Source organism: Tursiops truncatus, chromosome 4 (genome assembly GCF_011762595.2).
Source record: "Tursiops truncatus isolate mTurTru1 chromosome 4, mTurTru1.mat.Y, whole genome shotgun sequence".
Lineage (NCBI taxonomy): Eukaryota > Metazoa > Chordata > Mammalia > Artiodactyla > Delphinidae > Tursiops > Tursiops truncatus.
The window spans coordinates 85,158,331-85,172,688 of record NC_047037.1 but is presented as its reverse complement, the minus strand read 5'-3'; the positions used below and the strand labels follow the sequence as shown (position 1 = coordinate 85,172,688).

Here is a 14,358-nt window from a genome sequence, read left to right as displayed (position 1 = left end):
AGAGAAAGGCCTTCCAGGAATCAGATAAGGAACAAAATAAAAGGCCCCCAAATCATGTCCAAGCTCCCATTCAGTAAGTGGCAAACACCCAAATCACAATACCTGATGTCCAATAAGGCAGAAAAGAAAATCTCAGTCCTCTACAGTTCATATTCAATCCAGATGTCTAAAAGACAGCAGGATTCATGTTAAAATTTTGCCAAGGCAACACCAAATGCTTGTAACAGTTAGGACCATGTAGAGGTTGAGGTGGAAGATATAATGATTTTTCCAAACTTCTCTGAAGTAAGGAATGACACTTCTTTGTGTGAGTTGGTGCGTAACATATTTGACACTGGGAACACCTGGTGGAGGAAGGCTTTCATCACCAGCCAGCATGTTTCTGTACTGGATTGAATACCTACTTCCTCTCTAGACATCTGGATTATAACCAAGCTCACTGGCTCATGCAACTATTTGAAAATCCAGGAAGCCAATGGTTGACTCCCAGTTAACCACAGAATATGTGGCTTTGTAGTATTAGTCTCTTGGGCTTCAGTTTTGTTTTTTTTTTAATACACTATTTAAAATTTTTTTTCTTTTAATATTAGTTTATTTATTTTGGCTGTGCCGGGCCTTAGTTGCGGCACACGGGATCTTTGTTGCGGCCTGTGGGAGCATTAGTTGCGGCATGCATGCAAGATCTAGTTCCCTGACCAGGGATCGAACCCGGGGCCCCTGCATTGGGAGCGCAGAGTCTTAGCCACAGGACCATTAGGGACGTCCCTCTTGGGCTTCAGTTTTGTCACCAAGAGTAGTAATGCAGCCTGACCCTGAGAAGCAGTTGTGAGGGTTCCCTGTCAACGCTGTGTAATTAGCAGAAAGCAGTTACAAGTATTTTTCAATTATACGTGCTCTAGTCCCTGTGACAGCGCATTGATCTCCAGATGCCTGCCAGGTCAAATGGTGGTGATGACGACAATAGTAGTACTTCTTATGTGACAGGTAATTACATATAACTTCTTATTAAATCCTCACCATCACCTGTGAAATGTATATAACTATGTTCTAAGCTGAGACTTAGGAAATAACTTGCCCAAAGTCACACAACAAATACATTGTGACCATGGATTTGAACCTCTTTATTTAACTCTAGAACTTCTTTTGTGTCTTTTGTTTGTATGATTATTGTTATTGTTGGTAAGGACACACTCTCTCTCTCTCTCTCTTTCTGTTCTCCCTCCCAGACATACATACAGCACAGAGATAAATGTCCACAAACCAATCACTGATCCACAATGATTTATGAGAGGACATTGGAAAGGATGCTATTTATTTTCCTTTAGAACTATCTCAGGGAAAAGTGAGCTAATAAAAATAGAGAATGCATAACTGAAACTTCAAACCCAAATAAATTTGGGAGACCTGCTGGCCAACACTGTACCTATACTAAACAATACTGTATTGTGCACTTAAAAATTAGTTAAGAGGATAGATCTCATGCTGAGTGTTTTTACGACAATAAAAAAATATGATTTAGAAAGCCAGACTATATTAAAATCAAGTTGACATTATCATGACATAATTATGACTGATATGTGTTCAATGATACCAAGATCACATGACAGAAAAATATGTGAGGTAACATGTTACATGTAATGAAGTTAAATGTTAACTAATGGAGGGACTTCCCTGGTGGTCCAGTGGTTAAGACTCCGCACTTCCACTGCAGGGCGCGCGGGTTTGATCCCCGGTCGGGGAACTAAGATCCCACGTGCCACGGTGCAGCCAGAAAAAAAAAAGTTAACTAATGGAAAAAGTATGTTTTATATGCTTTCAGATGAAATATATTTTATGGAAAATATGTAGGATACGCAAATGGTACAAGAAGAAGGATTTTCATTGTAGTTGAAACAACAATAAACAAAAGTAGAGAAATCATGTAAGAAAAAACGTTTTTTTAAAAAAAAATAAAGCTCTAGAGATGTAATAGTTATAAAAGAAACTGGGTGGGTTAGAGGTGGGGCTTCTGACCATGAGGCATAACTGCTCACAGTAAGTCTTGCCATGTTCCCATGAGAACGCAGTGAGTTAGACCTTAGCTGCCTAACGCTGAGCTGTACGCCTCACACGCATCATTAATATGAAAAATTGTGAAAACTCTACATTCAGCCAAATCCCTCTGCTTTCCAAAAGGACGTGGGCGCCATTCAGTCTGTATTTCCAGTGATTTTTCATTTAGCTTCACAGCTTCTCTCAGCCCCGGCTCATTCCCCCCAAGCCTGGCCAGAGTCAAGGACCCCCAAGGGTCTGCAGGAACCCCATCTGTGAGGGAGTCGCCTGCAGCACAAAGGCTACAGGAATATCAGATGGTGCTGCTCACAGGCAAGAAGACTCAGGGGCTTCCCTGGTGGCGCAGTGGTTGAGTCCACCTGCGGGTGCAGGGGACACAGGTTCGTGACCCGGTCCGGGAAGATCCCACATGCCGCGGAGCGGCTGGGCCCGTGAGCCGTGGCCGCTGAGCCTGCGCGTCCAGAGCCTGTGCTCCACAACGGGAGAGGCCACAACAGTGAGAGGCCCGCGTGCCACAAAAAAAAAAAAAAGGAAAAAGACGACTCAGGATCCAGAAGAAAGTGTCAGGATACCTCTCTGGCTGCCCCCGACACACTGTATTACTTCTCCCCTTTTCCTCCATCTTACTGACTTTCAAACCATACAGTGTTTGCATATTTTTCATTTTAAAGTGCCCAAAACTTAAACCGGAACCATTCAGAATGGCTACATATCAGTAATTAGGCAGACTGACATTTGTTACCACAAGAAAAAAGCCCTCTTGAAACCTGAATTTTCCTTTTGATTCCCCACCGACCTCTCCCATAAGGTGTGCCCCACCTTAGCTGAGAGAAAAGCAATAATATAATAAAGTGTTTCAGAGAACCTAGCTGGAAGTGGTCGATTTTCATGGTGCTGTTGTTGACAGGGCCAAAGATGGTGATCACGGAGACTTTCCTGGTGGCCATCTTGCAGAAACTTTCCAGATACTCATCTCGCTGCTGCACATACATATTGTTCTCAGCCTTGGGAGCAGTGATCAGCTGGAGGAGGGTGAAAGCAAGAAAATAGTAACTCACGGTGATAGTTTCACACAGAGGCAAAAGCCAAAGGGATGATTTGGAATAGAGGGTTGGTAGTGACTGACACCTAAACGAAGAAACTAGATTGTTTTGTTGAATAGATAGTATAATTAAGGCCAAAAGAGACCATTTGGAAAGGCCTTTTTTTAATGACTCCAGACAGCTTAGAGTTTTCTATTCATTTCCACTATTGTCTGCCTTCATTACCAGTCTCCACATGTCTTGGTTTTCTCATTTGTGAACTCTGCACAGGAATGCTTCTTTCGCAAGGCTGATGTAAGCATTACATGATACTTAGCATGCAACAATTGTTCAATAAATGCTATCTCTCTTGTTTTATGTTTTATTTATTTATTTTTTAAATGACTGTATTCTCTCTCTCTTTTTTTTTTTTTTTTGCTGCACCACCCACGGCATGCGGGATCTTAGTTCGCCAACCAGGGATTAAACCCGTGCCCCCTGCAGTGGAAGCACAGAGTCCTAACCACTGGACCACCAGGGAATTCCCATTTCTTCCTCTATTTTGATCTTCATTATCTTAATTGGCTGCTCAGACATTCATGAATTCAGTGGTTACCACTATTATTTCATGTCTCACGGGGTTGAGTTTCATAGACAGGCCTTAGGCATTATGGAACATTCAACGGCTTAGAATTTTTATGGGGCAACCTTGCAGAGAATTTTTAGGACAGCCTTTTGGCCCAGTATTGTCACAGAATATAGTCATTGTCACACTGGGCCTGCATAGAGCTCGTGGTGGAGGTCTGATGTTGGAGTCCTCGAACAGGATGGGTTTTACTCTTTCAGTTCAGTCTTCTCTCCAATTCAAAACTGTATTTTTCACCTAGCCCCTGTGTCTCTCACACTCACTTTGAAACTCTGACTTTTTCTGGGGAAAGAGAAGATACAGCAATAGAAAGAGATGATTTAGTCACCAGCTATCTGGGAAAACATATTTCATTATTCTGGATAAAATGAGGATACTCTTATTTTTTAGGGCTCCTCTTGAACCCTCTCCCTAAGGCTGCCTCAGTGTTTTAATCGAGCCCGAAATAAAAGCCTTTTGACTCTGGTGATTATTTTTGCTGCCTTTTCCCGAGCTTTCTCCAATTTTACCAGGTTCTTCCTGAGCAGAAACCAGAACTGTGTACCACAATCCATGAGTGTGTAGGCATGTGCTGTTCACCCTGGGAGTGGAAGGACATGAAGTTTTATGCTGATGATGACCAGGTCTTTGTTGACCTCTCTAACCCCATTAGCTCACTAGGCTGATGTCTGCAGTAAACACTGTCTACTCACCCTTTGCAGGCTCATCATTAGTTCAGAGGCCAGGATTGAACTGGCAGTGAAAACATGGAGTCCTAACCACTGGACCACCGTCTATACGGTTTCTTTCATTTGACCAATTCAAATTTGTCAACCACTTTTCTACTTACCCATCTAACCTTATAAAATATTTCTGAAGTTTGTGGCTATTAGCTTGGCATTTTGCAGAGGGAAAGTCACCATGTTGTTAACCTCTTTATCGAATACTTTATCAAAATGGTAACAAATCTGCTCCCAGCTCATCCTGCTGTTTATTTTGCTCTGTCAGAGATGTGATTATTGCTGCCTGCAGGCTTTCCCTTCTAAGAATTCTCTGTGCTTGAGAAGATACTATGCTTCATGGAAATCAAAATGAGTTCAATAGCTTTTGAGTGGAACAAAAGTTTATCCGGAATGAAGTTTTGTTTTGTTTCGTTTTTCTCAGATTGTTATTTATCTTAAATAGACATGATATCATCTATTTTTTTTTTTTAATATGTAGAGAAACTGGAAGTTCATACACTGCTGGTGGGAATGTAAATGATTTTAGCTACTTTAAATTTATTTATTTATTTATTTTCTGGCTGTGTTGGGTCTTCGTTTCTGTGCGAGGGCTTTCTCTAGTTGTGGCAAGCGGGGGCCACTCTTCATCGCGGTGCACGGGCCTCTCGCTATCGTGGCCTCTCTTGCTGCGGAGCACAGGCTCCAGACATGCAGGCTCAGTAGTTGTGGCTCACGGGCCTAGTTGCTCCGCGGCATGTGGGATCTTCCCAGACCAGGCCTCGAACCCGTGTCCCCTGCATTAGCAGGCAGATTCTCAACCCGATTTCATCTATTTTTGATTTTGTATTTATATACCTCTTCAGATGGACAGGGTGAGTAGGAAATGCTTGTTTTAGAAAAATAATTTCCCAAGAGGAAAATAATAAAATTTCCCCTTATTTATTCATTGATTCATACTTAGTCTTAAAAAAGATTTAAGGTGGCTATAAAAAGATATAGTGATGGTATTTTCGCTTTGTTTGTTAGTTTTTTAATTAGCTACATGACATTTGAAAATAATTCTTTAGGTTTTCATGGTAGCCCATATCCAGGAGTTTTGTTTTTAGTTGGTATGTTTTAGGTTTTTCTTTCTGGCTTTTTTTTTGTTCACAGATACACTATTTTAAAATAAATAAAATGAATGTTTAAGTGAGAACACAAAAGAGTAAAAAAACAAAGGTAAGATTTACTGGTAATGAGTCTGGACTCCCTGTTCTAAAAGAAGGATAGGCCCATATTTAGAATATATGCTAGATGACTGATAATTACCTGCCTCTGTAACTTCAAATCCATACATAGACTCCATTCCATTCATGGACCCCTACAGTACATGGACAGACCATGATATGACAGGATTTTAAGAGTCCTCAAAGCCCGCTTTGGTCTTTTTCTCCCCCTTGTGCATAATTGAGAATTTCAGAGAATATGTAATCAAATAGAACCTCATTCTCCCCTGCCTGGCAGCTTCTCCCCTGTATCTCTGAATACAGTAGCCTTAGGCCCTGGATACCCAGTGGGAGCTGTACTTAAATAAATAAAGGGCTCTGATGTTTACTTTCACCTCAGGCCCTTTGCCCAAGGAAGCCTTAACCCACCCGTGAGGTGACATTCATTTAGCATGACTCATTTCCTAGCTTCCAGCCCTCCACAACCTGGCCTCTGGCTTTCTCTAGCTAACTTTCCTCCTATTCCTCCCTTACGTGACCTCTTCACCCTGTAGCCAGACCGGCCTAAATTGTGAAATGAGAGGAATCTGTGCAGAGTGGCACAGAGAAAGGGTGATTGCAGTCAAAATTGGAAGGCCTGCATTTTAGTCCTAGTTCAACCCCTGGCTACTCTGTAACCTCAACAAGGCCACTTAACATGCTGAACCTTAGTTTTCTCATCTTCACTATGGAACAACTTCCCTATGAGCTCATAAAGTAGTGAGAATCAAGCATATACATTAGTATATATATTATATATAATCTATATATACAGGCTGCGTGCACCAGAGCATCATAGATGTACGTTGCCTCTGAATAATTCACTCACATTCCTTCCTCTGCCTTCACCCATGTCACCCTTCTCACCCAGAAAGTCCTCCCCACCCTTCCATCTTATCAGAATCTGAGTCATTCTTCAAATGCAGCCATCCTCCTTAAAGTGTCTTCTGGCCCACAATGCTCACTTTCTCCTTTTAATTACTGTTCTTATTGCCTGCACGGCTCACCTGAAATTTATGTATTTCCTTTTACCTCTTTGTTTCATGTTTATGTCATATCTCCCCAACCAGAGGATCCATTCTTCAAGGCACTGAAGCTCCAGCCCCACCATTGCCCTGCAGACAGTAGGAGCACAATTCTGGCCCACGTTCCTCTGGCTACACAGATCATTCCAGCCAGGAGTGGCTTCCTAGTTATGTAAGTCAAGATGCAGCCCACGAACCGTTGGTAAAGACACTCTCCCTTATGTTCAATCTGCTCCTCGAGTTTGCAGCACAGAAAGTAAAAGAGGCTGATCATCTAAACGTATTTCAGCGACTCTTTCCCTGTGTGTTGACATCTACGTCCCATTCATTTTCTAGTGTGGCACTACTTCAAACAGTGTTTAAAATGGTATCCAGTCCCCGCTTCCTAAAAAGAGCATTCTAGAACTTCTCAGTAAACATTATTGTCTAGCACTTGGCCTCCTTGCAGTTTGGTGGTGATAAATCAGGGCATGTAAAGTGAATTTAGAATTGTGTTGTTCTTTTTCATGTTTCTGTTCCAACTGGTATGTTGGCACAAGCAGCCTCAGAGTATAATGAAGCCGGGTTGCATAAGTAAAGGGCACAAACAGGAATGTGAAGATGTCAGGGGGAAGACATTTTAAGTCTCAACTTATTCCAAATACTGTGTTAAGGTCAAAATACTAGGACAGGATTCTGAGAAAGAGCGTCCCAGCTGGTAGTCTGCCTTAGTAAACCGGAGCTTTATATCCTTTTCTAAAATTAAACCAAATAAGTAGATTGTTGTCCCAATATCCAAATTTCTGAGGTAAGGTTAAAAGTATGAACATACTTGAATTATGGGAGATTCAGTCTTAAGAATGCTTAAACTTGAACTTGAATCTATGTACTTTGGCGTGATGAGCCCTCTTGCTCATTGATAAGTAGGTAGATCTCAGGGCACAGCACGATGGCTTTTCAGCTACACTCTGGACTCCAGTGTTTTAGTGATAAACAGCTCATCTATATTCTCACTGTTGTCACCCCCAAACCAACACCAACCAGTCTGAGGGATTAGGTTAACTGGGATTCAATCTATTGTTCTCCACTGACTGTGTGGAAAGCCGGTGAGTTGAGGTGCAAAGAACTAGCTGGGTATTAAAGACAGAAACTGTACATGGGTGCTCAACACAAAATGTTGACAGTTGGTGTACCTCACCCTTTATATGAGTAATTCAAGGCTGAAAATGAATTTTAAAACATCCATATTACTAACGTCCATTTCTCAGTTGCCCCTTCTTTTTATGGCATATGTCCATGATAAGCTCACACCCATGGGAAGGCAGAGCGGGGCAGTGGTTTGACCCTCAGTTTTAAAAATCAAACAGACCTCAGTTCTAATTCTGGCTTTGTCACGTATTAGCTATACACCTTGGGAAACTTCTCAACTTGTCTAAGCTTCTGTTGCCTCCTCTGTAAATGGAGTTGATTAGTCCTTCCTCACGGGACTGCTGTGAAAGTTAATTCACAGCCTCAGCAAAGCACCTTGCAGGAGGTGCCCCTTTCAGTTGACAGGCTGAGAGGCAGAGGGTTTGGAGGCTTGACCTCTGGCCTAAGAATAGGACACCTGGCTCTACCTGAAGCTCCTTTTGAAGCCCATTAGGATGCTGTTCACCTGACCATAATCTATACCATCTCTGCCAGTGCTTCTCTAAGTAGTTAAGTAGCAGTTATGTGATGTTTTCACATCTAAAGAATGATATAAATAAATGCAAAGCAGCAGGTTAACTGTAGCTGGGCAGCAAGTTACTGAAGATCTGGGAAGGTGAGCTAAAGGGCCAGCACAGCTTCTTGGAATGCAAACCTCATTTCAGTTTGAGCACACTGGGTTAGGCTATGCTGTCAGCTGTACTTGAACAGCTTGGAGGCTGCTGAGCCTTAATGAATATTAATTGAATCACTGAAACTTCCTGAATAACATCAGCCATGCCTGACAGGAAAAATGAATGGAAAAAAGATACATGGCACCAGCAAAATCTTTCACCCAGAGACACTGGTCTCCTCTCTGTCTGGTGAAAAAGACACTTTTCTCTCCATCTTTTGACTTTAGGTTGTGTTTCTTTTATCATGCCTTTTCTAATCCATTCTTCTTCTAGACATCATTAGCTCTTCAGAGAACACAGTTCCGATATGATCATCAGCTGAACACACGTGGGACTGAAATGCCTCCTGTTGGTATTTTCTTTCTAATAACAATCCCAGTTCTCTGTCCAACCCCAAAGAGCAACATTGCCATGAGCAATCCCAGCTGGTTTCTGTTTTGCCTCACATGACATCAGCAGAACCTGTCGTTTGAGTTTCATTTGCTAGAAATTTATGATCAGGGATACTGTTAAAAGCAGAAAAGACCCAGCTGGGCTTTCAAATCCCTGACTAAGGGAGTGGAGAGAAAGAGAGAGAAATGAAAGGCATGACTAATATCAGGGATATAGTATGAAAACCTCTTTCTTCTGACTCACAAGCTAGGGGCGGTGGAAGTATTTGCCAGATGGGTGCACAATTACAATCCTGACATTTTACCCATGATTATTTCCCCCCTGGTTAAAACCTGACCATGAGGAACACTATGTCTGCCCTGCTGGCCAAATGGCCAGGGTTGGGTGATATGCTTTAGTAGGCTGGACAAAGTCCCAGGTACTCAGGAAGAGAGCAATAGAGCACGTTACTAATGCTTTCCCAGACCCCAGAGACAGCACTTTGCCCCCAGAGTTTCTGTACTAGGTAGAATTCTACTCTGAAACCAGTGATTCTTCTGGTTCTGACTGGAAACCTGTGTACTCTGGGAATAACCAAGCAGCTGTTAAACTACTCTAACAGTCAGCCTATCCTCTGCTAACCTAAGTTTACATAGTTACTTTAAGGCTCTGGTGAAAAACGAGGTAACAGCATACAAAAAATATGTAAAAAGACACACACACACATCACACACACACACACACATGAACCTGTAGAATCAACCAAAACTTAGGCTTTGTTCTAATACATAGATACACACACTATGGATGAAATAGCTAAGAGAATCTGGGGATATGCCCCACCCATGATAAATATCACAAGGGACTCTGCTCTGAATAGTATTTCAAATGCACATTTAACTTTTTGAAACCACTAAAAATACATGGACACAGAGTCACTTTGCTCAGATCATTAATCCAAATTTAGTTGGAAAAACTAAAAGACCCTCTAAGAGATGCCATCTCTTTCGGTGGCAGGAACACAGGGCATGGAGTCACCTTGTGTCTTCAGCAGGATAGATGCTGTCCTCAATGGCATGGGACAGCTCCCTTCCACCCAGCTAGCTGAGAGAATTGTTCCTGACTCAGGTTACCCAACATCCATTTGCTGATCTTTTTCTCTGAATTAACTGCATTATGCCCTTTTCCTCCCAGGCAGCCTGGAGTAAAATGTAACATTAAGAAGCCAGGGGCAAAAAAGGGCCCCTAGCCCCTTTTTAGTGCCTTCTTGGAAGGGCACTAAAATAGGGGCAAGGAGACATTGAGAGAAGAAGAGCCTTTCTCTACACTGATGAGAATGCCTGTACGTTTAAGATGGTGCTTATTCCCGTCCAAAGCCCTCTTGGGTCTGACTATGTTCTGGTATCATTCTTTGGACGGTGGCAAAGCAGTGGGGGAGGCAGCCTTTAGGGGAGAAGATTTTAGCCAGCTGGTTTTAAAAGTATATTCGTGAGGGCAGACCAGCAAGGACGCTTCCCCACTCCCATCATACCCACTCCCCACCCAGCCCGCTCTACTTTCCCCTGAGTCTTCCAACTGCTGATATATACCTAATTAGGGGGGAAAGGAGGACACCTGCCATTTACCCATGCACATGCTTCTAGTTTTTAAGCTCATGCAGAGAGAAACACTTTTCCTAAATTGTGACCACGGCCAGTGCATTCCACTTTAGGTATTCTTTTATTCTTTGCACTTGGCAAAAGGGAGCGGTATCCTCCTGTGTATCTTTCCACTGTCCTGTGGAAGAGAGAAGTAAAGTGGGGATGGGCCTGATGGGTTTGGAAGAAGCTGAGTACAGGTGCTTCCCTGGGCTCATGGCTAAGATCCCCCAGTCATTGATTCTCTACTTAGGGCCATGGGTCTGTGTGGATAGAGGTTCATAGAATATCTTAACCAAAAGGAACCACTGGCCTGGCTGGCTTTCCTTGACAAACCTCATGATCATAGCATGAACATAGCACCTGTTCAGCCACAGGCTGCCATCTAACAATGTGATTTTAGAAAAATAACACACCAAGGCCGGACACTGCCTCGGCCCACAGAACAATGCCAAGGAGAAGATTACTTACAAGGAGCCTTCGTTTGCCTTCCAAGGGCCCCAGCAGGTCGGTCACCGACTTCCTGGGACTCTGAGCGAAGTGTTTCGTGGGTTTCAGGTGCCCGTCCTTCTCCGTTCTCCCCGCCTTTTTCTTCTTGTTCTTCTCTTTCTCCTGCCTGCTCTTTTTCTCAGCCTTGTCCTTCTTCACTTGCTTTTCACTCTTGAGTAACTTGTCTGCTTTCTCACTCTTCACCCTCTTTTTCTTCTCCTTCTCGGGTTTCTCAAGCTTTTCGTGCTTTTTAGACTCCTTCGCTTTTTTGGGGGCAACATTCCCCACCTGCAACTCCTCCTCCAGCTGAGAGGCGGTCGGCCGGCTGAGGTCATACTTACCCTCGTACTCATTGCTAAGGATTTTGTCCCGGGCTTTCTTTTGGGGAGGTTTCCCCTTTGCAGGCTTGTGAGGACCCGGCCCCACATTCGGGTCCCGGGGGCCGTGCTCCCACCTGTCCGTGCGGTTGTCCTGGAAACGGCCGGCGCCAGCCCCGGTGCTGGGCTCGGAGACGGTGGTGGGAGGGGCAGCCGTGAAGCGCTCGAAGCTGGTGGCCTTGCTGGGCCTCCGGGCGGTCTGCGGCCTCTCCCTGGGCTGCTCCTTCCTGGGTGGAGGGTAGAGGTTCTTGGAGGCCACGGGGCCCCTGGCAGTGGCCACCTCGGCTGTTGCTGAGGCCCTGTGAGGCTCCGAGGAAGGGTGCACCCGGGGGGTCCAGGGCCTCTGGGTGGTCGGAAAGCCCACGGGGGTTGTAGGTCTTGCAGTTACCGTCACCGGCCGATAGGTGGCCCGAGTCACTGCTGTGGCTGCAGCAGGAGGCAGGGTGGTGGCCCGTGGGGTTGTGGGCGGTGGAGGAGGGGCCCCCGCAGCGGTGGCCGCTTTTCTTACCGCCTTCAGCCGACTCTCTCTGGTTGGCAGCACTTGTGCTCTCCTCTGCTCCTCTTTCCTCTTCTCGCTGCTCAGGCCTGGCCTTCCTGCCTCTCTGCCATCGTTCCCTTCCTCCACCACCTGACCCTCTACCCCGGAGGCCTTACATTTTTGCACAAAACCCTTCTGCCTGATCTTCTCTATCCTGCGGATGGGGCCCTGGTCGATGATCTCATACATGGCCTCCAGCCTGACCGGATAAGGGTAGCGCTCCTCCACCTGCAGCGTCTTCTTCAACAGCACCATGCCAAACTTGCCCTTCTCCAGCTTCAGGAAGCTCATCAGCTTTGGGATGAGGCTGGGGTCCAGGGGCTGCTCCAGGACCCGGCCCTCAGTGGTGATCCTCCGCACCTTGCCTCCTTCCTCGCCTGCCTGGTGGAAAAGCACGATCTGCTGGATGTGCCTTTCCGCCAGCTCACAGTACACGTCGTCCTTCAGCAGGCTCATCATGAGCCGGTAGTAGCCTTCCGAGGCGTGGGGGGCCGAGATGACCCACACCCTATTCTTCCCTGCAAAGCTGGCAAGGATGTTGGGAGAGCTGGAGCCAGACGGGAAGCGCAACATTCTTGACCGAGCTGAAGACCCCTCATCTCGGACCATCTCACGGGGAGAGCTCCGGGCTGCTGGTCTCCGCTCAGTTCTCACTGGGGCCCCGTGGATACCCAGGGAGGCTGACGGTGCCGTGGCATGAGCCACTCTCAACACCGGTATGCTCCTCCTTCTTTGGAGAGGCTGGAGGTTTGGTTCTTCCGGAGTGGTTCTCTCAATTCCCTGAGACCTCCCCGTGTGCCTCAGTAACCGAGCTGGCCTTCTGTTGACGGGGGAAACCGGAGGCGCTTTCTGCCCTCCGCGGCTCCCTCTATTCATGGCATGCGCGTGGGGTTCTGATCCGCACACCAGCCACAATGCCAGTAGCATGGTAAAACTGGGTCCCATTCTCCATGTCATTGTGCAATCCACTTTGGGGAGGCAGCAGGGTCAAAAGACAGAAAGGGGAGGGCAGAGTAAAAAAAGAAAGAAAGAAAATCATTTAATTGCAAACAGAGCTGGGCATTATCTCTTTCTCTATCTTGGCCAAGGGGAGGGGAAGGGGGGGCGGTTAGAGAAGAAGAAGGAGGCAGGTCAGGGAATGGAAAGTCGGATGAGATCCTGTTGCATTTAAGTCCCTGTAATTTGTCAGTGCTTAGCAGAGACAGCTATATTAAGCAGGAAACCCATTCAACATGCTTGCACTGTTTCAACTGACTGTCTGATGCTCCAGAGAAAATGCACACTGAGCATATCAATTATGACAACATTCCCATTTCATTTCTTCAAATGAGCGACAAAGAAACAAACAAGCACAGCAAAGACAGGCAGGATTACACACTTACATGGTGGCTCATGGAGATGGAATGCAGAGGCTTTAAAATGTAATCTGAAGTGTGCTCCCAGGACAGTTCCTAGATGAAATACTTTTCCTCCCAGCTCTCTTTCTCCTTTGCGAGGCTGTCCGATACAAAGGGGTGTACTGCAGCTCCAGCTCCCAAAGCCACACGCAGACCACCGCCTGTCTGGACCTGAGGGCTGAGCTTTTTCTTTTCTTTCTGGCTGTGCCTTTTTACCTTCTTGACAAGTAGAATGAGGTGAAAGGAGCTGTCCTTTTAAGTCTTTGCATCTCCATTTGTCTGCATCTTCTTTCTGCTCAGGCTCGTGTGTCTGTGTGTGCCAATGCCCCCGGCCGACAGTACTGGACGCCCCTTAAAGTGGAGCCCCAGCTATTTCTGAATCTCGCTCTTTCTCTTTTTCGAGTTCCAGGATCCTTCTTATCACCCTTTCCCCCACAGTCTGGCTTAGTCCCTTTGTTTCCGAGCGTAAAAGCACTGGGATTAATATAGTTTCCAGGCTGAGGGAAAACACAGGAATGTGATGTTGAAAAAGGACTTTTTTCTTTTCCTTACGCTTCTCTCCTCCCTTTATTTCTTCCCACCTTTTTCTCTCCTCTTTTCCTCCTCCTTTTTCTTCTTCCTCTTGCCTGGATTCAGTCCCAGCAATGCCAGGACAACCTCAGTTTTGATCCAAACCAAACTCAAACAACAGCAGCCACTGGAAATCAAGGAAACTTCACTAAGAATTTAACAGATCAGCAAAACACCGCCTCCTTCCCATTTCAGCATGGTGAGCCTGAGCCTGGACTGGGGGAGAGAGAGGGGCTGATCTTTGGGGTCGGGCTGGGGCGGGGGGTGGGGGAGAGTTTTGAAACACTGCACATCATCATAAATCACTTTAGAACAGGATGGCTGAGGACTTAACCCCTTCCCCACTGAGTCATCAGGGCACTATCCCTTCCTGTCTGTACACAGACTGCACTTCGGAAAGCGAAAATTCTCAGATTTCTACATCTGACTGCTTGGTTTTCCTAGAGA

General features: G+C 45.4%; 1 protein-coding gene across 1 annotated transcript in view; it reads right to left on the bottom strand.

Moving 5' to 3' along the window:
• The window catches only part of CCDC80 (coiled-coil domain containing 80), a 38,213-nt gene extending 24,162 nt beyond the window's left edge, over window positions 1-14,051 (bottom strand). Inside the window, exons 1-3 of the mRNA XM_004315198.4 lie at window positions 13,327-14,051; window positions 11,012-12,912; window positions 2,918-3,074 (exon numbers count right to left, since the gene is read on the bottom strand). Of these exons, the coding sequence (XP_004315246.3) occupies window positions 2,918-3,074; window positions 11,012-12,901 (2,047 nt within the window). The 5' untranslated portion in view covers window positions 12,902-12,912; window positions 13,327-14,051. The remainder of the gene's footprint in view (window positions 1-2,917; window positions 3,075-11,011; window positions 12,913-13,326) is intronic.
• Window positions 14,052-14,358: the final 307 nt, after the last annotated feature.